This window comes from Cherax quadricarinatus, chromosome 2 (assembly GCF_038502225.1).
Source record: "Cherax quadricarinatus isolate ZL_2023a chromosome 2, ASM3850222v1, whole genome shotgun sequence".
Taxonomy (NCBI): Eukaryota; Metazoa; Arthropoda; class Malacostraca; order Decapoda; family Parastacidae; genus Cherax; species Cherax quadricarinatus.
The window spans coordinates 61,269,426-61,296,234 of NC_091293.1; the positions used below are offsets into that span (position 1 = coordinate 61,269,426).

The following is a 26,809-nucleotide window of genomic DNA, read 5'->3' on the forward strand; positions in this document are numbered from 1 at the left end:
AGTAACAGAAGTCCAAAAGTTATTTTACAGCTCTATACATCACTAGTGAGGCCTCATTTAGATTATGCTGCTCAGTTTTGGTCCCCTTACTACAGGATGGACATAGACTCATTAGAGAACATACAGAGAAGAATGACTAAAATGATTTACTGTGTAAGGAACCTCCCGTATGAAGATAGACTTAAAGCCTTAAATCTCCACTCTCTGGAGAGGCGTAGAATGAGGGGAGATATCATTGAAGTGTATAAGTGGATGACGGGCATAAACAAGGGAGACATTAATAAAGTACTGAGGGTGTCGAACCAGGTAAGAACCAGGAATAATGGATTTAAGTTGGATAAATTTAGATTTAGAAAGGACATAGGTAAGTACTGGTTTTCTAACAGAGTTGTAGATGCGTGGAACAGTCTTCCCAGTGGGGTGATAGAGGCTAGGACCTTGGGTAGCTTTAAGAAGAGACTGGACAAATATATGAGTGGGAGGGGCTGGGTTTGATTGGTGTCAAGGGGTACGGGAGTTATTTCTTGAGTAGCTTTAGGTAGATGTCGTTTTGATAAGGACCTGCCTCGTATGGGCCAGTAGGCCTTCTGCAGTGTTCCTACATTCTTATGTTCTTATGTTCTTAACACTGCAGCAGGCCTGTTGGCCCATACTAGGCAGGTCCTTCACAAACCACCCCACTAACAGAATATTTGTCCAACCCAATTTTCAATGCTGCCCAAGTAATAAGCTTTGATAATTCTATTCACTCATGTACAAGTCCCATTCAAATCAAATCATGGTTGGTTTATGTGGGAAAGTACCCCTGAAATGAAAGGCTCCTTTGAGAGCCAGAGATGGGTCATCTCAAGATTAAGACCCATGCCAGGACCCTGGTCTTGGCGAACCTTATACATACATACATACACCCAGATAGATATGTCTGTGACTTGATAAAGCCCAATGTGTGAAGACGTGTCTTGTGTGTTCTCTGTGAATATGAACAAGATGTCCTCTCTTGAGCAACTTTACCAGCAGCTAAAGGAAGAACTAAGGGTGGCTAAGCTTGAGATACAGTGACTGACTGAGGGAAACAAGAAGATTCATATTAATCCTGTTGAGAATCCTCAAGCCAAGAAAGGAACCTGGACAGTGGCTGGAAAGCATGGGACCAAGTTAAGGATCAAGAGGACGGATGGAGAGGTAAGAATCAACGAAGATCAAAGAAACTGTTGTGGAAACATCGAGCCTATTCTCCGTGCTACCCGATGAATGTGAGCTGACTACTGGGCACATCACGATGTAGATGTGCCAAGGAAGATAAAAATGCTGTTGGGGATTGCCAGGTTAGGTATATGGATAGGACCTTCTGCTTGAAGGATAGGAGTAGGAGACACAGGGTTTGCTTTCCTGGGGCTTGGATGGAGGATATTGTTAGCCGGCTTGACAACATCATGAACAGTAATGGGATCAATCCTATTATCTGCCTCAGTTCTGGGGGCAATGATGTAGGCAAATGTAGAAGTGAGGATTTAGAAAGTACAGGGCAGCAATAGACATAATTAGGAAGAATGGGGGGGGTGCCCTGTTATATGTGGCATTTTGCCAAGAAGGGGTATTGGAAATGAATGGTTGTCCAGAGCAATTGGTATTTATTGTTGGCTGGACAAGCACTGTAAGGATAATGCAGTACCATTCATTGCCAACTGGGACCACTTGTATGGTAGAAAAAACATGTATGCCAGGGATGGGGTTCACTTATCTAGGGCAGGTGTGGGTTTTCTTGCTAGCTCAGTTGAAGGTGGTTAGGACTTTAAATTAGGATTAGTTAGAGGTATGGGTTTAGAAATGGAGAATAATGGGAATGGATATATTGACTTAGGCTTTGATATTATGAATCTTAATAATAACAGTCATGAAGTAACACAGGGTAATGATAATTACAGAAATTGTGTAAAAACAAAGGTGAATAGGAAAAATGTGCAGAAGAAAAAACATATAACTAAATTTTATACTAACAGTCAAAGTGCAAGAAATAAGATTAAGGAATTATGTTTGGTAGTGTGTGTTGGGAACTTCGATGTCATTGTAATAATAACTGAAACATGATATGATTTAAAGAGTCAGGATATGACTGCTGAGTGTAATATTCAAGGGTTTAAGTTGTTCCATGTGGATAGATATAATGGGAAGGGGGGAGGAGTTGCATTATACATGTATGTACAAGAAAATATAAAAATATAAACTATTGCATCAAAACTGGCATAAAAATAAATGGATTAGTAACAGAATCTGTTTGGGTAGAATTTGAAGGTCAAGAAAAACTAATTCTAGGTGTAATATACCGACCTCCAGACTTGGATCACGATAGAGGGAGACTTCTTTGGGACGAAATTGTTAGGGCTTCTAGACACAATAACATAGTGATAGTAGGGGATTTTAACTTTAGTCAAACTGACTGAACTTCTTTGACTCCAGTGACTTTATGGAAGTAGTTCAGGACTGTTTTCTGAAGCAGTGTGTAATAGAGCCTACCAGAGGTAATAATTTGCTCGACCTAGTCTTGTCAAATAAGGAAACACTCATAAATAATCTGGAGATCACTGAAGAGACTGGCGCTAGTGATCACAAATACATCACTTTTAGCATTAGCTGGAAATATGGGAATAATGATAATATGGTAAAAGTCCCTGATTTTTGTTCTACCGATTATAATGGACTTGGGGAACACCTGTCTAATCTGGATTGGGGTAATCCAGCTAATAATATTGGCAGTTTGGAGGGATATGTTGTGTATCTTTATATGTGTATGCTTCTAGACTGTTGTATTCTGAGCACCTCTGCAAAAACAGTGATAATGTGCGAGTGTGGTGAAAGTGTTGAATGATGAAAGTATTTTCTTTTTGGGGATTTTCTTTCTTTTTTGGGTCACCCTGCCTCGGTGGGAGACGGCCGACTTGTTGAAAAAAAAAAAAAAACTTACGATTACGAAGGGATCTGCAATTGTTAATTTTTCTTAATAATGTACAATGAGCTCAGAGCATATATATTCCCCAAAGAGATATTAGGTCAAATAATAACAACCCCAAATGGGTTAACAGGAGGTTAAAGCATTTACTAGGAGAGAAAAGGGGAATTTATAGGCTCATCAAAAGAGGAGAGATTAAACTTATTGATCACTATTACTACTACTACTACTACACCTATATATACCCGTCCTGCTCTACTTCTTGACTTTGTAAATGGTCCAAGTCGGACCGAAACGTCGCCGTAAGCTCCTCTCTTCTATGTGTGGGTTTTTTGTGTATCGTTCCAGTCACGGTATTGTGCCTTTTTTTGTTGCTCATATTCCACTTATATACTTCGATCATGTGTCCCCTCATTCTTCGTCTTACAAGTGAATGTAGTTTAAGGGTCCTCAATCTTTCTACATATGGAAGATTTTTAATGCTATGTATTAATTTAGTCATCATTCTACGCTGAATGTTTTCTAACAAATTTATATCAAGTCTGTAACATGGAGACCAGAACTGAGCTGCGTAATCTAGGTGAGGCCTTACTAATGATGTATAAAGCTGTAATATAACTGCTGGACTTCTGTTGCTTACACTTCTTGATATAAATCCCAGTAATCTGTTTGCCTTATTATGTATGCTGAGGCATTGCTGTCTTGGTTTAAGATTGCTGCTTACCATAACCCCCCTTTTGCAATCTGTATGGCTAAGGATATTAAAGTACCCCAGTCTGAAAATCAATTTAAGACTCTTCTCAAAAGCCACTTAATCACCCTAGACTAAAAGCTAAATACTCAGTACACACATACTCACCTATGTACTCCCACATCATAACTTCAACAATCACTTAGAACCTTTTATCCATTGTTGACAGGGAACCATTGTTTTCACAAAAAGCATTTTGGACTATATGAATATATCCTTTGTCTTATACAAATTTAACTCACTTATAATTAATAATCTACTGTTCAACTATAAAATAATTACAATCCTACTGTACAATTATGATATAATCCTTAGTGTTAAGTAGTCTGTAAGCCAATAATGTTAAGTTGGCCCATAATGCCTAGGCATAATAGAGGCTCTCTTTGCAGTAAAGCATATAGGCAAACAGTATTAGATCAGGGTAAAGAGGTTTTCATTGCATTTATGGACTTGGAAAAGGCATATGTTTGAGTGAATAGGGGAGCAATGTGGCAGATGCTGCAGATGTATAAAAAGGGTGGTAGGTTACTGAAAGAAGTGAAGAGTTTTTATGAGGATAGTGAGGCTCAGGTTAAAGTATGTAGGAGACAGGGAGATTATTTCCCAGTAAAAGTAGGCCTTAAACAGGGATGCATGATGTCACTATGGTTGTTCAATATATTTGTAGATGGAGTTGTAAGAGAAGTGAATGCTTGGATGTTGCAAGAGGCATGGGATTATGAGATAAAGAATCTAAGAAAAAGGGGGAGTTGTCACAAATGCTTTCTGTTGATGACACTGTGCTTTTGGGAGATTCTGAAGAGAAGTTGCACAGGTTGGTAGATGACTTTTGAAGGATATGTAAAAGAAGGAAATTACAAGTGAATGTAGGAAACAGCAAGGTGATGAGGATAACAAAAAATTTGGGTAATGAAAGACTGGATATCAGATTGGAAGGAGAGAGTATGGAGGAAGTGAATGTATTCAGATATCTGGGAGTGGGCTTGTCAGCAGATGGGTCTATGAAAGACGAGGTGAATCATAGAACTGATAAGGAGAAAAACGGGATTGGAGCACCGAAGAGTCTGTGGAGACAAAGAACATTATCCATGAAACCAAAAAGGGAAATGTATGAGAGTATAATTATACCAATGCTCTTATATGGGTGTGAAGCATGGGTGGCAAATGTTGCACCAGGGAGAAGGCTGGAGGTAATGGAGATGTCATGTCTGAGGGCAATGTGTGTGGTGTAAATATAATGCAGAGAATCCGTAGTTTGGAAATTAGGAGGTGCTGGGTTATTAAAAGTATTATCCAGAGAGCTGAGGAGGGGCTGTTGAGGTAGTTCAGACATTTAGAGAGGGTGGAAGAAAATAAAATGACTTGGAGGGTGTTTATATCCATAGTGGAAGGAAGGGGAGGTAGGGGTCCTCCTAGGAAAGATTGGAGAAAGAAGATAAATGTGAAAGTGACTTGGACTTCCAGCAAGCATGCATGAGGATGTTAGACAAGAGCAAGTAGAGACAAATGGTTTTTATGACTTGACATGCTGTTGGAGTGTGACGAAAATAACATTTATAAAGGGATTCAAGGAAACCGGTTAGCTGGACTCGAGTCCTGGAGGTTGGAAGTACAGTGCCTGCACTTTGAAGAGGGTTGCTATGTTGCAGTTTTTTAACTGTAGTATAGACACACCTCTGTCAAGACAGTGATGGAGTGAATGATGAAGAAAGTGTTTCTTCTTTTTCGGGTCACCCTGCCTCAGTGGGAAACGGCTGATGTGTTGAAAAAAATACAAAATATTTTCTGCAACCTTGCTCACCTCCTGCCTCACCTCACCCTGGCTATTGGTCACCTGCATTGCCTACTATATATAATACCCTCTGTATTAGGGCTGTTGGAGCCACTCATCGGGAGAAGTTTCCTTTAACAAGTCCTGAACTGTACACAAGTGGGCTTTTTTAAATTGTTACATGAATTCTCCCTAAAGTGTTAAACCTCATGGTTACTTGACAATAACAAGTCATTTCTGCTACTACAGTCACTACCACCACTAGCATAGGCTAGTGGGAACATTTCAGTACTTCCTGTACTTAAATGTTCCTTTTTTATATAGCCTTGTGCCCTTGTACTGTTTGTAATGCATTAATAAAGCTTCCGGAGAGAAAAAAGAGCTCATGTTCTTTTATTTTTTTTTTTTACTTTTAAAAGATTTTTACATGTACATATAAAATGTACTGTTTAAGTTCCTTTAAATTAACACTAGAACAAGTCAGCATCATATCCTGGTGTCTTCAGTATACATTTAGCAAAAAAGGCAGACATGAATGCACATATGTAAGGACACATGCATACATACACACTCAGCAAAGGTTGCAGCCCCCATTTGGGGTGTGAGCTAAGTAAACGTTAACCCTTAAACTGTCCAAACATAGATCTACGTTCACTCAAGTAGCGCTCCGAACATAGATCTATGTTTTATTTTACATTTGAAGCCATGTAAAATAAAGCGTAGATCTACGTACGGAGCGCTACGCAAGTGAACATAGATCTACGTTTGGACAATTTCAGAGTTAAACAACAGGAAAGTTGCGTGGCAAATTAGCTGACAAACTGCTATATACTGTGTCACAACAGAACAGAAGCACAGAAATACATATGCTCTGTAATTATAAACAGTAATCAAATAATTCACTTAAAAAAAATTATGAACCATTTGAGAAAACCCACAACTTACCAAATTACAAAGAGCTTTAGAACTTGCAACGATGCCAGCTGCGAAGAAGAGAAATGATGGCAAGAGAGAAATAAATCCAGGTTTATCTAGATCTGTGGCAGAGATGGAGAGGCATTTGTTGGAGAGTAAAACTCGCAGGAGGATGCCCCCAACCAAGGTCTGCCAACCTTGATAAATTGTGGGGTATGTGAAGTTTAGCACCGAGAGCACATACTGTAAAGAATGATCATGTATTACAATAAATGGCTAAAATTCACAATGTTCATTAAAAGATATTTCAACATTCATATGCAAGTAAGACATTAACCCTTTCAGGGTCCAAGGCCTAAATCTGGAGTCATGCACCAATGTCCAAGAATTTTCAAAAAAAAAATTTGTTATTTTTTCTTATGAAATCGTAGAGAATCTTTTTGTGAAGGTAATAAAACAAAAAGTACGAAATTTGGTAGAAAATTGACGAAATTATGCTCTCGTGAATTTTGATGTGTCAGCGATATTTACGAATCAGCGATTTTGCCGACTTTCACTCCCATTTTAGGCCAATTACATTATTCCAATCAACCAAATTCTTAGCTATTTCACTAGTATTACTTCTATTCTATCGATTGAGCACAAGAAATCGCCAAGTCAACTGTTTCAACTACAAAATAAAGTGATCGGAAATTGTTAATTTGGCCAATTTAACACAAAGTTCAAAATATTCCAATTTCAAAATAGGGTCCAGAATAAAGAATGTAGGCATTCCTGGCACTAAACTAACATTTCCTCTGTTCATTAGTTATGTTTTGAGGCTTTACAAATAAATTCCATTTTGATTTTTTATTCACATAATGAATTTTTATTCACACCAAAAAATAGAAGATTTACTGTTATGCAATACTGTAATAATTGCATAAATACCATCACCATATTTGTGAATGTATATTAGACCCACCAGCTGACGTGTATTAGATGTGTGAGGTCGTTTGTTTACTCTTGAATATCGGCAAAAATTTAACATTTCCGCTATTTTGAGCTCAGTTTCAAGCCATTTCCAGTGCTAAAACCAATCAAAATCATCTCTATTTCTGTAATATGTCTTCCATTCTATCAAATGAGACCAAGAAATCGCAAATACAACTATAAAAAACATATGAAAAAAACACTGCAAAGTCGCTGTTTTAATCGAAAAATCATGATTTCAGTATTTTTCTCTCATTATCCACAGTGTGCTGCAGGATCTGTTTTATGTGGTGCACACATACCACATAGATGTATTCTCTCATATCTAGGCCCAAATGTACCACTCACAGTTTATCAGAGTGAGCTGAGCTCATGGTGTAGATCTACGGTTTGGACACTCACCGTAAAGCCGTAGAGCTACGGGACGGACCCTGAAAGGGTTAAAGACACATACAGGATTTTTTTTTTTTTTTAACAAGTCGGCCGTCTCCCACTGAGGCAGGGTGACCCAAAAAGAAAGAAAATCCCCAAAAAGATTATACTTTCATCATCATTCAACACTTTCACCTCACTCACACATAATCACTGTTTTTGCAGAGGTGCTCAGAACACAACAGTTTAGAAGCATACATATACGTATAAAGAGACACAACATATTCCTCCAAACTGCTAATATCCCGAAACCCCTCCTTTAGAGTGCAGGCATTGTGCTTCCCATTTCCAGGACTCAAGTCCAGCTATATAAAATAACCGGTTTCCCTGAATCCCTTTACTAAATACAGTGGACCCTCGACTAACGCTATTAATCCGTTCCTGAGAGCTCATCGTTAGTCAAAATAATCGTTAGTCAAGTTAATTTTCCCCATAAGAAATAATGGAAATCAAATTAATCCGTGCAAGACACCCAAAAGTATTGAAAAAAAAAATTTTTAACACATGAAATATTAATTTTAATACACACAAACTGAAGAAGACATGCACAGTTACATGACACTTACCTTTACTGAAGATCTGGTGATGATTGATGGGATGGGAAGAGGGGAGTGTGTTGATGGTCTTAGTGTTTAGAAAGGGAATCCCCTTCCATTAGGACTTGAGGTGGCAAGTCCTTTTTCGGGGTTACTTCCCTTCTTCTTTTAATGCCACTAGGACCAGCTTGAGAGTCACTGGACCTCTGTCGCACAACATATCTGCCCACAGAGGCCTGTACCTCCCATTCCTTTATGACATTCCTAAAGTGTTTCACAACATTGTCAGTGTCACCATTAAACACTTGTTCAGGTTTCAGTCCTTCACTGTCTATGTACTCCTTGAAGTCCTGCACATATTTTTCAGCTGCTTTTTGGTCCAAACTGGCAGCCTCACCATGCCTTATCACACTATGCCACTACGATTCTTAAATCTCTCAAACCAACCTTTGCTGGCCTTAAATTCACTCACATCACCACTAGTTGCTGGCATTTTTCTAATTAAATCATCATGCAACTTCCTAGCCTTTTCACATATCATCGCATGAGAGATGCTATCTCCTGCTATCTGTTTTTCGTTTATCCATACCAATAACAGTCTCTCAACATCTTCTATCACTTGCGATCTCAGTTTCGAAAACATAGTTGCACCTTTGCCAAGAACAGCTTCCTTGATTGCCGTTTTCTTGGCCACAATAGTAGCGATGGTTGATTGGGGTTTTGTGTACAGCCTGGCCAGCTCGGAGACACGCACTCCACTTTCATATTTAGCAATGATCTCTTTCTTCATATCCATAGTAATTCTCACCTTTTTTGCTGTAGGGTTGGCACTTGAAGCTTTCTTGGGGCCCATGGTGACTTATTTTGCAGGTGCAATCACTAAAAAGGCTGTGATAATATGAAATGTTCCGATTGTATGCTTGGAAGCGACCACGGTGGCTGGCTGGCTTGTAAACACTGGCCAGAAGTGGACGTGTCTCAGATGGAACGAATAGTGTTGGTCAAGTTTTTTAGCGCTAATCGAGGCAAAATTTTTGCGATAAAATGTATCGCTAGTCAGATTTATCGTTAATCGATGCCATCGCTGGTCGAGGGTCCACTGTATTACTCTGCTCACACTCCAACAGATCGTCAGGTCCCAAATACCATTCGTCTCCATTCACTCCTATCGAACACACTCACGCACGCCTGCTGGAAGTCCAAGCCCCTCGCCCACAAAACCTCCTTTACCCCTTCCTTCCAACCTTTTCGAGGATGACCCCTACCCCGCCTTCCTTCCCCTACAGATTTAAATGCTTTCCATGTCATTCTACTTAGATCCATTCTCTCTAAATGACCAAACTACCTCAACAACCCCTCTTCAGCCCTCTGACTAATATTTTTATTAACTCCGCACCTTCTCCTAATTTCCACACTCCGAATTTTCTGCATAATATTTACACCACACATTGCCCTTAGACAGGACATCTCCACTGCCTCCAACCGCCTCCTCGCTGCTGCATTCAAAACCCAAGCCTCACACCCATATAAGAGTGTTGGGACTATTATACTTTCATACATTCCCTTCTTTGCCTCCATAGATAATGTTTTTTGTTTCCACATATACCTCAATGCACCACTCACCTTTTTTCCCTCATCAATTCTATGATTAACCTTATCCTTCATAAATCCATCCGCCGACACGTCAACTCCCAAGTATCTGAAAACATTCACTTCTTCCATACTCCTCCTCCCCAATTTGATATCAAATTTTTCTTTATCTAAATCATTTGATACCCTCATCACCTTACTCTTTTCTATGTTCACTTTCAACTTTCTACCTTTACACACACTCCCAAATTCATCCACTAACCTTTGCAATTTTTCTTTAGGATCTCCCATAAGCACAGTATCATCAGCAAAAAGCAACTGTGTCAATTCCCATTTTGTATTTGATTCCCCATAGCTTAATCTCACCCCTCTCCCAAACACCTTAGCATTTACTTCTTTTACAACCCCATCTATCAATATATTAAACAACCATGGTGACATTACACATCCCTGTCTAAGACCTACTTTTACCGGGAAGTAGTCTCCCTCTCTTCTACATACCCTAACCTGAGCCTCACTATCCTCATAAAAACTCTTTACAGCATTTAGTAACTTACCACCTACTTTATATACTTGCAACATCTGCCACATTGCTCCCCTATCCACTCTATCATATGCCTTTTCTAAATCCATAAATGCAATAAAAACTTCCCTACCTTTATCTAAATACTGTTCACATATATGCTTCAATGTAAACACTTGATCTACACATCCACTACCCACTCTGAAACCTCCTTGCTCATCCGCAATCCTACATTCTGTCTTACCTCTAATTCTTTCAATTATAACCCTACCGTACACTTTTCCTGGTATACTCAGTAAACTTATTCCTCTATAATTTTTACAATCTCTTTTGTCCCCTTTCCCTTTGTATAAAGGGACTATACATGCTCTCTGCCAATCCCTAGGTACCCTCCCCTCTTTCATACATTTATTAAGCAAAAATACCAACCACTCCAACACTACATCCCCCCTGCTTTTAGCATTTCTGTCATGATCCCATCAGTTCTAGCTGCTTTACCCCTTTCATTCTACGTAATGCCTCACGCACCTCCCCCACACTCACACCCTGTTCTTCTTCACTCCTAAAAGATGGTATACCTCCCTGGCCAGTGCATGAAATTACCACTTCCCTTTCTTTGTAGACATTTAAAAGTTCCTCAAAATATTCTCGCCATCTACCCAAAACCTCCATCTCCCCATCTACTAACTCCCCTACTCTGTTTTTAACTGACAAATCCATTCATTCTCTAGGCTTTCTTAACTTGTTTAACTCACTCCAAAATTTTTTCTTATTTTCATTAAAATTTCTTGACAGTGCCTCTCCCACTCTATCATCTGCTCTCCTTTTGCACTCTCTCACCACTCTCTTTACCTTTCTTTTACTCTCCATATACTCTACTCTTCTTATAACGCTTCTTCTTTGAAAAAACCTCTCATAAGCTAACTTTTTCTCTTTTATCACACCCTTTACTTCATCATTTCCCCAATCATTCCTCTTTCCTCCTGCACCCACCCTCCTATAACCACAAACTTCTGCCCCACATTCTAATACTGCATTTTTAAAACTATTCCAAGTGAGTGTGAAATGAAAGCCTGTAATTGTTTTACATGATTGTAGGATTGCTGGTATCTTTTGTCTGTCTCATAAAATGCAAGATTACAGGTATGTCTTGCTACTTCTACTAACACTTAGGTCACACTACACATACATGTACATGTTTATTTATACACACTCATCTGAGTTTTCTTTCATTTTATCTTAATAGTTCTTGGTCCTATTACTCTTCCTTTTATATCCATGGGGAAGTGGAATAAGAATCTTTCCTCCGTAAGCCATGCGTGTTATAAAAGTCAACTAAAATGCCGGGAACAATGGGCTAGTAATCCCTTTTCCTGTAATAATTACTAAAAAGAATAAGAAGAACATGCAGGATTATCTTTCAAAAAACATGTGGTGTAGCATACAGTGGACCCTCAGCTAACGCATCACTGTGGCGTAAAAAAATTGGCTCGGATAACACCTAAAAACTCGGTTAGGCGCTTTCGTCCCGAATGTGTCCGCACGGCGCCCTGAGCGGACCAGGCCACTCACCACATGTACCAGCCAGTGTGCCATTGTTTACAAAGCCAGTGAGGACAATTCCATGCATACATGCCACATATTTTGTATTATTCCATTATTTTTAGTACTTGTAACTGCTAAATAGGCTACCATGGAGATAACAGAAAAGTACGAAAGTGGAGTGTGTATCTCGGAGTTGGAAAAGTTATACAACAAACCCCATTTAACCATCACTACTATCTTGTGCAACAAAAAGGCAATCAAGGAAGTTGTTGTTGCAAAAGGTGCAAGTGTAAGCTTACAAAATAGAGATCACAAATACTCGAATATGTGGAGAGACTGTTGTTGGTGTGGATAAATGAGAAACAATTATCAGGAGATAGTATTTCTCAGTCAATAATATGTGAAAAGGCAAGGTAGTTGCATGAGGATCTCACTACAGAGCTGCAAAAGCTTCAGGTGCAACAGCAACAGACCAAAACTCAGGGATTTCCTTCAGAGGAGGAAGAAGAGAGACGGAGGAAGTTGCCTTCGTCAAAGGTTAAGGAAATGTATACAATGTTTACAGAGTTGCAAGCATTTATGGATGAATATTATCCTGACACAGCTGTTGCAAGCTGTATTGGCAACTCGTACAATGACACTCTTGTGGCCCAATTTAGGGAAATCTTAAAGGGACTCTCAAGCTGGTCCTAGTGGCATTATAAAACAAAGAAGGGGGGTAACCCCAGAAAAGGACTTGTTGCCTGAAGTCTTTATGGAAGGGGATTCCCCTTCCAAACAATAGAACACATGCATCCTCTGCCCTCCTACCGTCTCATCAATCATCAAAAAGTCCACAATAAGGGTAAGTGTGATGTTATTATTGTTTTATTGTGCATGTATCATTGTTTTCTATGTAGGGAAATGTATAATTCGTGTAAAAAAAAATATTTTGTTTAATACTTTTGGGTGTCTGGAATGGATTAATTGGATTTCCATTATTTTTTATGGGGAAAATTAATTCAGTTAAAAGCTAAATTGGTTAGAGGCTAGCTCTCTGGAACGGATTAAAGGCATTAACTGAGGGTCCACTGTAGTCTCACTTTATCTATTCAATTTAATATAGTTAGAAATCAAGTTGTTAGGAAGATATAGCTTAATGAAGAGCTGAACAAATACAATCAATACATGCAACTTGAAAAATGTTAACTTACTGACTGCCACTTAAAACCATTTCCATTCTATCACTGCCTGGATGATTCAATTTCATCTCAACTTGACAAAACTATTAAGGCTGCCAAAGGCTTAAACACTGATTTCTCTCTTCTTTAAACTATTTAAATATATTAGAAAATTCTGAATTATGGAAATTAGTACAATGATTTCTAGTTAGGGAAAGATTAAATCAGCAAAATTTAGAAATGAAAAAAGAAATTTATACTCTTATGTATGTTTCCAAGTTAAAATTCAGACATCATTTCAGTACAAATGTTATTATCAGAATTCAGGAGGATTTTTAATAAGAAAGCAATTATTGTACACTTTGAGAGTACATGCAGTACTATTATCTTAATACAAATCCACTGTAAACTTATATAAGTATACCATAATAATACAGAATTAATAACCTTTACTTAAGTCTCACACTTACATTTCATCACATACTACCTATGTGCATACACAGCCTTCCACTGAATATTACATACATACCATGTTTCATTAACCCAGAGAAATCATACCTAAAATAGTCCAATACCCTTTTTAACTACTCAACTTCCCCATCCCACCTGACCTGGCACTCAAGGACCACTCTATGCTTGTGGTTTATACATGTAAATTCTGTATAGACTTTGTAATAACAAGGCTGTAAATAATTCATTGACAAGCCAATCTTAAAACTGAGAGGTCAGTGTGCTAACCACCATATTATGCTAGCCTAATATGTTTCATCCAACAAGAAGAATTTCTGTACATGCTAAGAATGTTAGCATGGGGCCCACTGTGACCATGATACAGGTTTTTACTGATGAATCACACACCAAAATGGCTGTGGCAGGTGCTATCTCAAATCCCTTCATTATAAATGACTGGCAAAATCAAAACACAATTGTAAAATAATTACAAAATGGATGAGATTAAAACTTAGGGCAAGCCTGTCCTAAAACTAGGAGGCCAATGCTGGGTGAATCTTACTAGGCTAGCATGTACAGGAACTAGCCTGCCAGTTTTACAACTGGCTTGCCATACCTTTGATATACCTTTGATGAGTTCTGAGAGTCACTCTACTCTCAGAGCCCAGCCATGGGTCAGGCTCGTCTGGTGCTTGCTTGGTCAACCAGGCTGTTGCTACTGGAGGCCTGCTGCCTCACATATCTATCACAGCCTGGTTGATCTGGCACTTGATGAAGATACTTGCCCAGTTTCCTCTTGAAGGCTTCTACACTTGTTCCAGCCATGTTTCTGATATCTTCTGGTAAGATGTTGAATAGTCTAGGGTCACGAATGTTGATAGAGTGTTCCCTTATTGTCCGCACCGCACCCCTGCTCCTCACTGGGTTTATTTTGCATTTCCTCCCATATATCTCACTCCAGAATGTTGTTATGGCACTGTGCAGATTTGGGACCTAGCCCTTGACTACTTTCCAGGCATATACAGTGAACCCCTGACTTACGATATTAATCCGTTCCAGAGAGCTCATCATTAGACAAAATTGTTGTAAGTCGAATTAATTTTCCCCATAAGAAATAATGGAAATCCAATTAAACCGTTCCAGACACCCAAAAGTATGAAAAAAAAAAATTTTAACACATGAAATATACATTTTCCTACACACAAAAGGATACATGCACAATATATGTACTGTACTAAATGAAGAATAAATGACACTTACCTTTATTGAAGATGCAGTGATGTGTGATGAGATCGGAGGAGGGGAGATGGAAATGTATTAATTTTTGGAAAGGAAATCCCCTTCCCTAATGACTTTAGGTAGCAAGTCCTTTTCCGGGGTTACTTCCCTTCTTCTTTTGATGCCACTGGGAACAACTTGAGTCACTGGACCTGTCACACCAAAAATCTGTCCATAGAGCTCTGTACCTCACGTTCCTTTAACCTTTTGACTGTCACAAGCCCCTTTCTGAAACTGTCATTCTATGTCGCAAAATTTTTTGAAAAAAAAAAAAAAAAAAAAAAAAAAAAAAAAAAAAAAAAAAAAAAAAAAAAAAAAAATTTCTTATGCAATGATAGAGAATCTTTTCCCAATGGTAATCACACCAAAAGTACAAAATTTGGTCGAAAACTCACGGAATTACGCTCCCGCGAAGCTAGCGGTTTCGGCGACATATACGTATCGGCAATTTTGCTGACTTTGAGGAATACCGAGGAAAATTTTTTGCGATATAATGCATCGAATACCGGATTTATCGAATACCGATGCCATCGAATACCGGGGGTCCACTTTTGGCCAATTCCATTGTTCCAGTTGACCAAACTCATAGCTATTTCTTTAGAACTCCATTTTTTCTATCAGACGAGTACAAGAAACCACCCATTTACTGATTTGAACTATCCAATAAAGTGGTCAGAAATTGGTAATTTGGCCAATTTCACGCAAATTAAAAAAGATGCCAATTTCAAAATAGGGTCCAGAATAAAAAATGTAGACATTGTTGGCACTAAAATAACATATCCTCTGTTCATTAGTCATGTCTCTAGGCCCCTCTTATATTACTATTGCTTTCTATTTTGATTTTTTTATTCACACAAAAAATACAAAATTTACTGTTATGAAGACTACTGCATTATTGTAAAAATGGTATAAATAATATCAGTGCACTAGTGAAAGAATATTAGACTCCCCAGTTGATGTGTGTTGGACGTGTGGTGTAATTTGCTTACTCCTGAACATTGGTAAAAATCGAACATTTCTGCTACTTTGAGCTCAATTTCAAGGTCATTTTCATCGTGAAACTAATCAAAATCATCTCTCTTTCTGTTATATGCTTTCCATTTTATCACTTGAGACCATGAAAACAAGAATACAACGATAAATACTATACAAAAATACACCTCAAATTTGGCATTTTAATCCAAAAAAACGGTCAGTTTTTTTTTTTCTCATTATGCACTGCGTGCTGCAGGATTTTTTTATGTGGTGCACACTGACCACACAGACCCATTCTTTCACATGTGAGCCTACCAGCTTTTTCCTGCTTGATTTGAAGCTGCTGTAATTTATGCGTATTAATACGTCCGAAACACTGGCTCGTAAGACATATGTAAACGATCAAAACAGTCAGAGTTAAGATTTTCCTAAAGTGGTTCACAACATTGTCATTGTAAAAGTCACTAGCACGGCTTGCAATAACTGTGTCAGGGTGATTTGTCCTCCATAAAGGTTTGCACCTTTGACCACATTGTACACATTTCCTTAATCGTTGAAGAAGGCAATTTCCTCAATTTCTCTCTCCTCTCCTCTGAAGCAATTTCCTCAGTTGTGGCCTCTTGCAGCTCATCAGTGGTTAGTTCTTCATCGTAGTCCTCCACCAACTCTTCCACATCATCCTCCCCATTAACCTCCAACCCCAAGGACTTCCCCAATGCCACAACAGATTCCACAACTGGCATAGGCTCCTGAGGGTTAGCCCCAAACCCTTCAAAATCCCTCTCTTGTACACATTGTGGCCACAATTTCCTCCAAGCAGAGTTCAAGGTACTGTTAGTCACTCCCTTACCTATAAGGTTTATGCAATTGAGGATACTAAAGTGATCTTTCCAAAACTCTCTTAGGGTCAATCGAGTGTCTGAGGTCACTTCAAAACACTTTTGAAACATTGCTTTGGTGTACAGATTTTTGAAATTTGAAATGACCTGCTGGTCCATGGGCTGGAGGAGAGGAGAGGTATTAGGAGGCAAGAATTTCACTTTGATAAAACTGAAGACCCCCAAAATTCACTCTGGCAAGTCTGAGGGATGAGCAGGAGCATTGTTTAATACCAGGAAGCACTTTTTTTTTTTTTCAACAAACCGGTTGTATCCCACCAAGGCAGGGTGGCCCAAAAAGAAAAACGAAAGTTTCTCTTTTTAAATTTAGTAATTTATACAGGAGAAGGGGTTACTAGGCCCTTGCTCCCGGCATTTTAGCCGCCTCTTAAAACACGCATGGTTTACGGAGGAAAAATTCTGTTCCACCTCCCCATGGAGATAAGAGGAAATAAACAAGAACAAGAGCTAGAAAGAAAATAGAAGAAAACCCAGAGGGATGTGTATATATATGCTTGTACATGTATGTGTAGTGTGACCTAAGTGTAAGTAGAAGTAGCAGGACGTACCTGAAATCTTGCATGTTTATGAGACAGACAAAAGACATCAGCAATCCTACCATCATGTAAAACAATTACAGGTTTCCATTTTACACTCACTTGGCAGGACAGCAGTACCTCCCTGGGCGGTTGCTGTCTACCAACCTACTACCTACAAGGAGGCACTTAACCCTTAAACGGTCCAAACGTATATATACATTTTTTCAACTTCTGAAAGTATGTAAAAAAATGTAGATCTTCTTTTTTGTTTTACATTTGAAAACGTGTAAAAAAAACTTTTATCTACATTATTTTTTTTGTTATATTTGAAAATATGTAAAAAAAAAGTAGATCTACTTTTGTAGCACTACGAATTTGAACGTCGATAAATTGGTTAAGGTCCAATTTATTTTCCAGGAGGTAATTTTTCACAGTGGGGCCAAACACATGGCAAAACCAGTCATAGCATGGGTCCCTAGTGACCCATGCCCTACTGTTTGCCCTCCACATCACACACAAATTAGCCTTGACGACATTGTTTTTCCTGAACACTCTGGGAGTTTCAGAGTGATATATACGAGTAGAGGCTTCACTCTGCAATCCCCACTAGCATTACTACACAACATTAAAGTAACCCTGTCCTTCATAGGCTTGTGTCCTGGGAGTGCTTTTTCCTCCTGTGTAATGTGGGTCCTGTTTGGCATTTTCTTCCAAAACAGGCCTATTTTGTCACAATTAAATACTTGTTGGGGTTGCAATCCTTTAGCCTCTATGTACCCCTGGAATTCCTGCATATATTTTTCAGCTGCTTTTTTTGTCAGAACTGGCAGCCTCACCATGCCTTATCACACTGTATATGCCACTATGATTCTTAAATCTCTCAAACCAACCTTTGCTGGCCTTAAATTCACTCGCATCACCACTAGGTGCAGCCATTTCTTTAATTAAATCATCATGCAACTGCCTTGCCTTTTCACATATGATCGCTTGAGAGATGTTATCTCCTGATATCTGTTTTTCGCTTATACACACCAATAACAGTCTCTCAACATCTTCGAGTACTTGTGATCTGTGTTTCAAAAAGATACTTGCACCTTTTGCAACAACAGCTTCCTTGATTGCCTTTTTGTTGGCCAAGATAGTACCAATGGTTGATTGGTGTTTGTTGTACAATGTGGCCAACTCGGAGATACATACTCCACTCTCATATTTTGTGATTATTTCTTTCTTCACTTCGATAGTAATTTTCACTCTTTTTATCACAGGGTTGGCACTAGAAGCTTTCTTTTTGCCGATGGTGGCTTATTTAGCAGTTACAAGCCCTAAAAACACTGGAATAATACAAAATGTACCAAATGTATGCGTGGGAACAACCGCACTGACATGTAAACATTGGCACACTAACTGAAGGCAGGGCAGCTAAGGTGCGCTCAGGCCAGTGGGACGTGTGGATGCGATCGGGACGAACGATATAAGTCGAATTTTTGTTCATGCGTTGGGGGAATTTTTTTTTACGCTGAAACGCTTCGTAAGTCGATTTTATCATTAGATGAGGCCTTCATAAATCAGGGGTTCATTGTATTATCATACACATATCTCAAAACCCACCCATTCCAAATGTACAGTAAGCCCTCAATACAGTAGGGCCCCGCTTTATGGCGTTCTGCTAATACGGCAATGTCAAATTATGACCAAAATTTGCTATAAGGCAAGCGGTCTTTCAAATACGGCGCTCCCCACCCGGTTTGTTTATATTCTCCGCGACCACATCTATTATGTCAGGAAACTTTCCAAAATTTCAAGCATTTTAAAGTTACTGCGTATTTTATATGTACAGTGGTCCCTCGTTTTTCGTAATGAATCCGTTCCTGGAGCCGTTACTATAAACGAAATTTACGATTTACGAATCAATTTTCCCCATAAGAAATAATGTAAATACAATTAATCCGTTCCTGACACCCAGAAGTATTAAAAAAAAAATTTTTTTAACATGAAATATACATGTAGTACATAAACAATACAATGGGATATGATGAATGAAACATTAACAGCATAACACTTACCTTTATTGGAGATTCTTCTTAGTGTATGGGAGACTGGAGGAGGAGAGTGGATTGTTTATAGTTTGGAAGGGGAATCCCCTTCCATCAACACCTCAGGTACCATTTGCTTTTCTGGGGTTGCTTCTCTTCTCTGTTTCTTAATGCCACTAGGACCACCTTGAGTCACTGGAGTCCTGTCTCACTGTTTCTGGCATCTCTTTAACACTTCCCTAAAATGGCCCAAGACTTTGTCACTGTACATGTTGCCAACCTGGCTTGCAACAACCTTGTTAGGGTGATGTTTCTCCATAAAGCTTTCCATCCTACCCCACATAGTAAAAATCTCTTTAATTTCTGAAGAAGGCACCTTCTTCCATCTCTCTTCCTCCTCCTCTGCAGTAAGATTCTGAGCTGCGATGTGTTGCTCTTCCTGCTGAAGCTCTTGCAGCTCCTCAGTGGTGAGCTCTTCATTGTGGTCTTCCACCAATTCTTCCACATCCTCCAAACTCACATCCAACCCCATGGAACTCCCCAGTGCCACAATTGATTTTACAACAGACATAGGCTCATTAGGGTCAGTCCCAAATCCTTCAAAATCCCTCTTGTCGACACACTCTGGCCACAATTTTCTCCAGAGTTCAAAGTCCTGGTAGTCACTCCCTCCCAAGCCATACCTATAAGGGTTATGCAATGGAGGATCCTGAAGTGTTCTCTCCAAAATTCCCTTAGGGTCAAGTGAGTGTCTGTGGTCACAGTCAAGCACCTGTGAAACATTGCTTTTGTGTAGAGTTTTTTAAAGTTTGCAATAACCTGCTGGTCCATGGGTTGGAGGAGAGGAGTGGTATTCGGGGGCAAGAACTTTACTGTGATGAAACCAAACTCCTCGAATATTAGGTTATCCAAGTTTGGAGGATGAGCAGGTGCATTGTCCATTACTAGCAGGCACTTGAGATCCAATTTCTTTTCCAGGAGATACTCCTTCACACTAGGGCCAAACACTTCATTGAACCACTCGACGAAAATTTCCCTCGTGACCCATGCCTTACTATTAGATTTCCAAAACACACACAATTTACTCTTCATAACATTGTTTTTCCTGAACACTCTGGGATTTTCAGAATGGTACACTAGTAACGGCTTCACTTTGAAATCCCCACTAGCATTAGCACAGAACATTAGCGTCAGCCTGTCTTTCATAGGCTTGTGTCCTGGCATTGCCTTTTCCTCTTGTGTAATGAAGGTCCTCTTTGGCATTTTCTTCCAAAAGAGGCCTGTTTCGTCACAATTGAACACTTGCTCAGGTTTCAGTCCTTCAGCCTCTACGTACTCCTGGAATTCATGCACATATTTTTCAGCCGCCTTGTGGTCCGAACTGGCAGCCTCACCATGCCTTACCACACTGTGTATGCCAGTACGGTTCTTAAATCACCTCAAACCAGCCTTTGGTGGCCTTAAATTCACTCACATCACCACTTTTTGCAGGCAATTTCTTTACCAAATCTTCATGCAACTGCCTAGCCTTTTCACAAATAATCGAAGTCATAAGAGTATCTCCTGCTAATTGCTTCACATTTATCCACACCAATAATAACTTCTCAACCTCTTCCAGTACTGGTGATCTCATTTTTGTCAGCATAGTTACTCCCTTTGCAACAACAGCATCCTTTATTTCCTTTTTCTTGGCCACTATGAAACATAAGGTTGTGTAGGGTTTCTTATACATCCTGGACAGTTTGGCCACACTTGTACCACTTTCATATTGTTCAATGATGGTTTTCTTAAATTTAATCGTATTTCGCACCTTCTTTACCACAGGCTTGGCACTAGGAGCTTTCTTTGGAGCCATGGTAGCTTATTTAGTACTTGCAAGCACTAAAATAAATGGAATATTATGAAATATTTCGTTGGAGCACGTGAGGGGACCTTCGCTCACTGGTAAACAATGCCAGACTGGCTGCCACCCCGGCTCACGCCGTGGGTACGCGTCCCGGACGAACTACGACTCGCGAGTCAACCTATGAAAAGCGAGTCCATGTTTATACGAAAATACCCCTATGATTGGCGAAATTTACGATTGCCGGGAACTACGAAAAGCGGGGGACCACTGTACACTGATAATTATACTTATGTGTACCTGTACCTAAATATACTTACACACTGTGCTGGTGTGCAGGTACACATTAAAATCGCTAAGTCTGTCTCCACTCATGATGCCAACACTAAATAATAATAATCACTCTTGGGAACACTAAATGTCTTACTTTACATTAATATAGGCATTTTTATTAATCCATCTATTATATTTTCCTCAAAATTATATATGAAACCCATTACATAACATATAAACATGATACATACACTCACAGAATAAAAATTGACGTAAATATGAGATCTGTTTACAAAGCAGATGTGTAGGTAGTGTCGGAAGAATTATGTTTTCTCTAGTCAAACTGAGGGATAACTGTAGAAAAATATACTTTTTTGTATGCCTTTACTCTCTATATAGCAATTCACAACCCTTGTGGGTTTAGTGCTTTTTATACACAAATGACCCGCACATAGAAGAGAGGAGCTTACAACGACGTTTCGGCCCGACTTGGACCATTTACAGTCACACTAAAGAGAAGTGGAGCAGGACGGGTAAATATAGGGGGGGGAGGAGGAGGAGGAGGAGGAGGAGGAGGAGGAGGAGGAGGAGGAGGAGGAGGAGGAGGAGGAGGAGGAGGCGGCGGAGGAGGCGGAGGAGGCGGAGGAGGAGGCGGAGGAGGCAGAGGAGGTGGAGGAGGCGGAGGAGGAGGAGGCGGAGGAGGAGGAGGCGGAGGCGGAGGAGGAGGAGGAGGCGGAGGAGGAGGAGGCGGAAGAGGAGGCGGAGGAGGAGGCGGAGGAGGAGGAGGCGGAGGAGGAGGAGGCAGAGGAGGCGGAGGAGGAGGAGGCAGAGGAGGCAGAGGAGGTGGAGGAGGAGGAGGCGGAGGAGGAGGAGGCAGAGGAGGAGGAGGCGGAGGAGGAGGAGGCGGAGGAGGAGGAGGCGGAGGAGGAGGAGGCGGAGGAGGAGGCAGAGGAGGAGGAGGAGGAGGAGGCGGAGGAGGCGGAGGAGGAGGAGGCAGAGGAGGAGGAGGCGGAGGAGGAGGAGGCGGAGGCGGAGGAGGAGGCGGCGGAGGAGGAGGCGGAGGAGGAGGAGGCAGAGGAGGAGGAGGAGGAGGAGGAGGAGGCGGAGGAGGAGGAGGCAGAGGAGGAGGAGGCAGAGGAGGAGGAGGCAGAGGAGGAGGAGGCAGAGGAGGAGGAGGCAGAGGAGGAGGAGGCAGAGGAGGAGGAGGCAGAGGAGGAGGAGGCAGAGGAGGAGGAGGCAGAGGAGGAGGAGGCAGAGGAGGAGGAGGCAGAGGAGGAGGAGGCAGAGGAGGAGGAGGCAGAGGAGGAGGAGGCAGAGGAGGAGGCAGAGGAGGAGGAGGCAGAGGAGGAGGGGGCAGAGGAGGAGGAGGCAGAGGAGGAGGGGGCAGAGGAGGAGGAGGCAGAGGAGGAGGAGGCAGAGGAGGAGGAGGCAGAGGAGGCGGAGGAGGAGGCAGAGGAGGAGGCGGAGGAGGAGGCGGAGGAGGAGGCGGAGGAGGAGGCGGAGGAGGCGGCAGAGGAGGCGGAGGAAGAGGCGGAGGAGGCGGCGGAGGAGGCGGCAGAGGAGGCGGAGGAGGCAGAGGAGGCGGAGGAGGCGGAGGAAGCGGAGGAGGCGGAGGAGGCGGAGGAGGCAGCGGAGGCAGTGGCAGCAGCGGTGGTGGTGGTAGTAGTAGTAGCGGAATACTTCGAGACTGTTCTTCCTACCATCGATGTGCGCCTTTCACTCTGGCTCCGCTATGTTGATGACATCTTTGCTCTGTGTCCTCATGACTCCAGTCTCTTCCAACCTTTTCTTGAACCTCTTAATAATCTTGCCCCTTCCATTAAGTTTAAAGCTGAATGGGAATTTAATTCCTTGCTTCCTTTCCTTGATGTCCATGTCCACTGCTCAGATACAGGTTTTTCCTTTTCCGTTTACCGCAAACCTATGCACAGTGGCATGTACATTCACTACTTTTCCTATCATGCTTCCCCTGTCAAGAAAAGTGTTCTTATCTCCCTCTTTCTCCATGCCCTCTGCATCTGTGATCCTCAGTTCCTTCCAGCAGAAATTTCCACTCTTCATAATTCGTTTTCTCGTATTGACTACCCTTCCCATTTCATAGACTCTGCCCTCTCACATGCTAAACGTAATTTCTTCTCTCCCAAACTCTCTACTCCTGGGAACTCCTCTGTCCTCTGCCTTCCCTACATTTCCGGTCTTTCTAATCTCAACAATTCTCTCCGTCCCTTAGACATCAAGCTTACTCTCCGCCAGACTAACACTCTTCGCACTAATCTCGTTCATACCTCTCCTCCCTCTACAGATGTTCCTGGTGTCTACTCTATTTCTTGCTCCTCATGTCCTCTTCAATACTTTGGAGAAACTGGTCAATCTCTTTCTGACAGACTTAGGGAGCACAAAAATAGTTAGGCTTGCTGACACTAATAATGCTCTTTTCTGTCAAGTCAGAGATCACAGCCATCCTGTTGACTGGTCTTCTGCTAAAACTGTCTTCCCTACTTCCAACTTTAACAGTCGCCATCTGGTTGAATCCTCCCTAATACAAAACTTTCCTCATATGAATCTTAGTCCTGGCTTCATCTTTGTGGATGCCTTCCTCTCCCACTACATTGTAAAATGCTCCAAACTTCAGAACACCTATGACTTAACCTGATTCCTCCTTTTTTCTTCTTCTCCCTCTTCCCCTTTCCTCTTTCCTTTTTCCTTTTCTCTTCTGGGCTGTCTTTCTTTCTTCTGTCTTGTGTTTCTGTTCCTTCATTATTTATTTCATTACTTCCCCTCCCCCCCACCTCTGTGTTCTTGCTCTCCCTCTGTGGGCACCTAGCTCCCTTGCAGTTCTCCCCTTTCTTTGTTTTTGACTGGTTCCTCCTCCTCCTTAATTCCCCACTACCACTACCACTGCTACTACTACTATTACCACCACTACCTCTTCCTGTCTATATATACCCGTCCTGCTCCACTTCTCGTTAGTGTGACTTTGTAAATGGTCCAAGTCGGACCGAAACGTCGTCGCAAGCTCCTCTCTTCTATGTGCAGGTTATTTGTGTATTGTTCCAGTAACGGTATTGTGCCTTTTTTTGTTATTTAGTGCTTTTTATAATAATAATAATAATAATAATAATAATAATAATAATAATAATAATAATAATATCTTCATTCACTCTAAAAATGATGTGTTGCTGTTTGTTTATTCTGTACTAATTTGTACACAATGTAAGAGTATTTGTATTGTGAGGTAATTATTATTATAATAAAAAAATATTGAGGTAAATGTTTTACAAGCCTTACAAAAGTATGTGAATGAACTAAAAGTAGACACATATTAATACGCATTTATTTCGCCTGACCAAGTGATCGTCCACTACCTGTTCAGTTTGTATTCTTACATTGTCTCAACTCTGTATCTCATTCTCTCTCTCGTTTACTCTTTCGTTAACTAGTTGGCTTTCATTGACGATGGCGTCTAAGGTTAGCTGTGATAAAAAGAGGAGTCGTAAGCCTCTTGCTTTAAGTGCCAAGTTAGAGGATGATGGTTTGCCATACTGATTTTATTCAATAAACACCCTGCCACTCACCTCTCACATATTAATATTTTAAGGTAAGTAATAAGTGTACTCTGTGTGTATCTTACCTTTTATTGTGTTTTTAACCCGTAAATGGTCCAAACGTATATATATGTTTTTTCAACATTTGAAAGTATGTAAAAAAAGTAGATCTTTTTGTTTTTTTACATTTGAAAATGTGTAAAAAAACTTTGATCTACCTTTTTTTTTTGTTATATTTGAAAATATGTAAAAAAAAAGTAGATCTACTTTTGTAGCACTTCACATGTGAACGTAGATCCGCTTGGACCGTTTACAGGTTAATGCCTATTTCTATTGCTAACTTAATATATGTTAGTGTAAACTTGTTGTCTGGCATTTATTACATATTTTATATGTGCTCTGAAATAATACCTGTGGACCTGTGTGGTAGCCGGGTGGAGGGACAACATTACGTTTTCTCTGCTCAGCCATCAGAGAAAACGTGTATGAATCTGCGTTTGGCCAAGCCACTCCCCCACTCCGCTTTTGTTTACAATTTTCGGCATGAATTATTCATTACTTCTCCCTTTGTTTATGATGCCATCTAAAGGTAGTTGTTAGAAATGATTAAATTCAGTGAACAAGGTATGTCGATGTTAATAATATGGCTCTGGGCTACCTACTGACTTCCTACAAATACTACTCACCTCTCTTCCTATATTAAGACTACACATATTTTAAGGTAAATAATGAGTGTACTGTATATGTATTTTACCTCTCTGGGATGTTTTAAATATCGTATATTAAGTATGAGACGGGGAGCCAGGGCTACCTACACCTGGGCTACCTGCACCTGACTTCCTACAAATAAGTACTACTCACCTCTCTCCCTACATTAAGATTACAAATACTTTAAGATAAGTAATGAATGTACTGTGAATGTATTTTACTCTGTGTGTTTTTAATGCCTAGTTCTATTACTAACTTAATATAATTTAGTGTAAACTTGTTGTCTGGCATTTATATGCATTTATAAATGGAAAAAATGGCGTTCTGCCTTCCGGCGATGTCTGCTTTCCGGTGACAGCCTTGAACCTAACCCGCCGTATAAGTGGGGCCCTACTGTATAACAGACAAATGGGGTAATTGTCCAAATGTCCTTTAATCAGAATAATGTCATAGCATAAAAGGCACTACAGTATTCTGCTGTATAATTAATACAGTACTGTTCACACAATTTACTGTTATACTGCAATAAATATTGAAAACAATGAAGTTAAAAGTACAATGTACATAAAGGATTTTGCCCATTATTTTTAAAGTCCATTATATCAATGATGTAGTATACCTGATAAAGCCCTACTCCAGGCAAAACGTGGTCTAATAAAAAGGCTCTCTATATGTGTTTTACATTCTCTGTTTGATGGGTACTTGCCATTTACTGCAAAATTTCATTCACCAAAAATCTGAACTTTTTTATTAGATATGAACAATGTAAAAGATATATATTATACAAGTATTATAAATCTCAAAAGCATAAAAATAAAAATATTTAGCTACACAATTACACATTTTTCTAGTAAACCTCAATAGCAATTATATATTTCTGGCTATAAATTAATGCATATAGATGTCTGTCCAAATTCGGGAATTACATCCTAAACATGCCACAAAAATAAAGACAGAATAATACAAGAGTACCTCTGAAAAGCAATTCTTTTCAAATTCAAGTTCATTTAGTGTTTGAGGAACACATCCCTTTAACATATCATGCTACTCTGATTAATACTGACATTCATAAAAAATAATGACCAAAATAGATACATGTATTTGGGCATTGTAAAACCACCAAGGCAGAAAAAATGTTGCATATC

At 40.1% G+C, this 26,809-nt stretch overlaps 1 protein-coding gene across 4 annotated transcripts in view; it reads right to left on the bottom strand.

The window, feature by feature from the left end:
• Positions 1–26,809, bottom strand: part of LOC128700761 (UDP-N-acetylglucosamine transporter TMEM241) — a 132,849-nt gene that overhangs the window by 100,692 nt on the left and 5,348 nt on the right. For all 4 annotated transcript variants that reach the window (XM_070088698.1, XM_070088680.1, XM_070088688.1 and 1 more), the window contains exon 3: positions 6,415–6,627. In XM_070088698.1, coding sequence (XP_069944799.1) covers positions 6,415–6,627 — 213 coding nt within the window. The remainder of the gene's footprint in view (positions 1–6,414; positions 6,628–26,809) is intronic.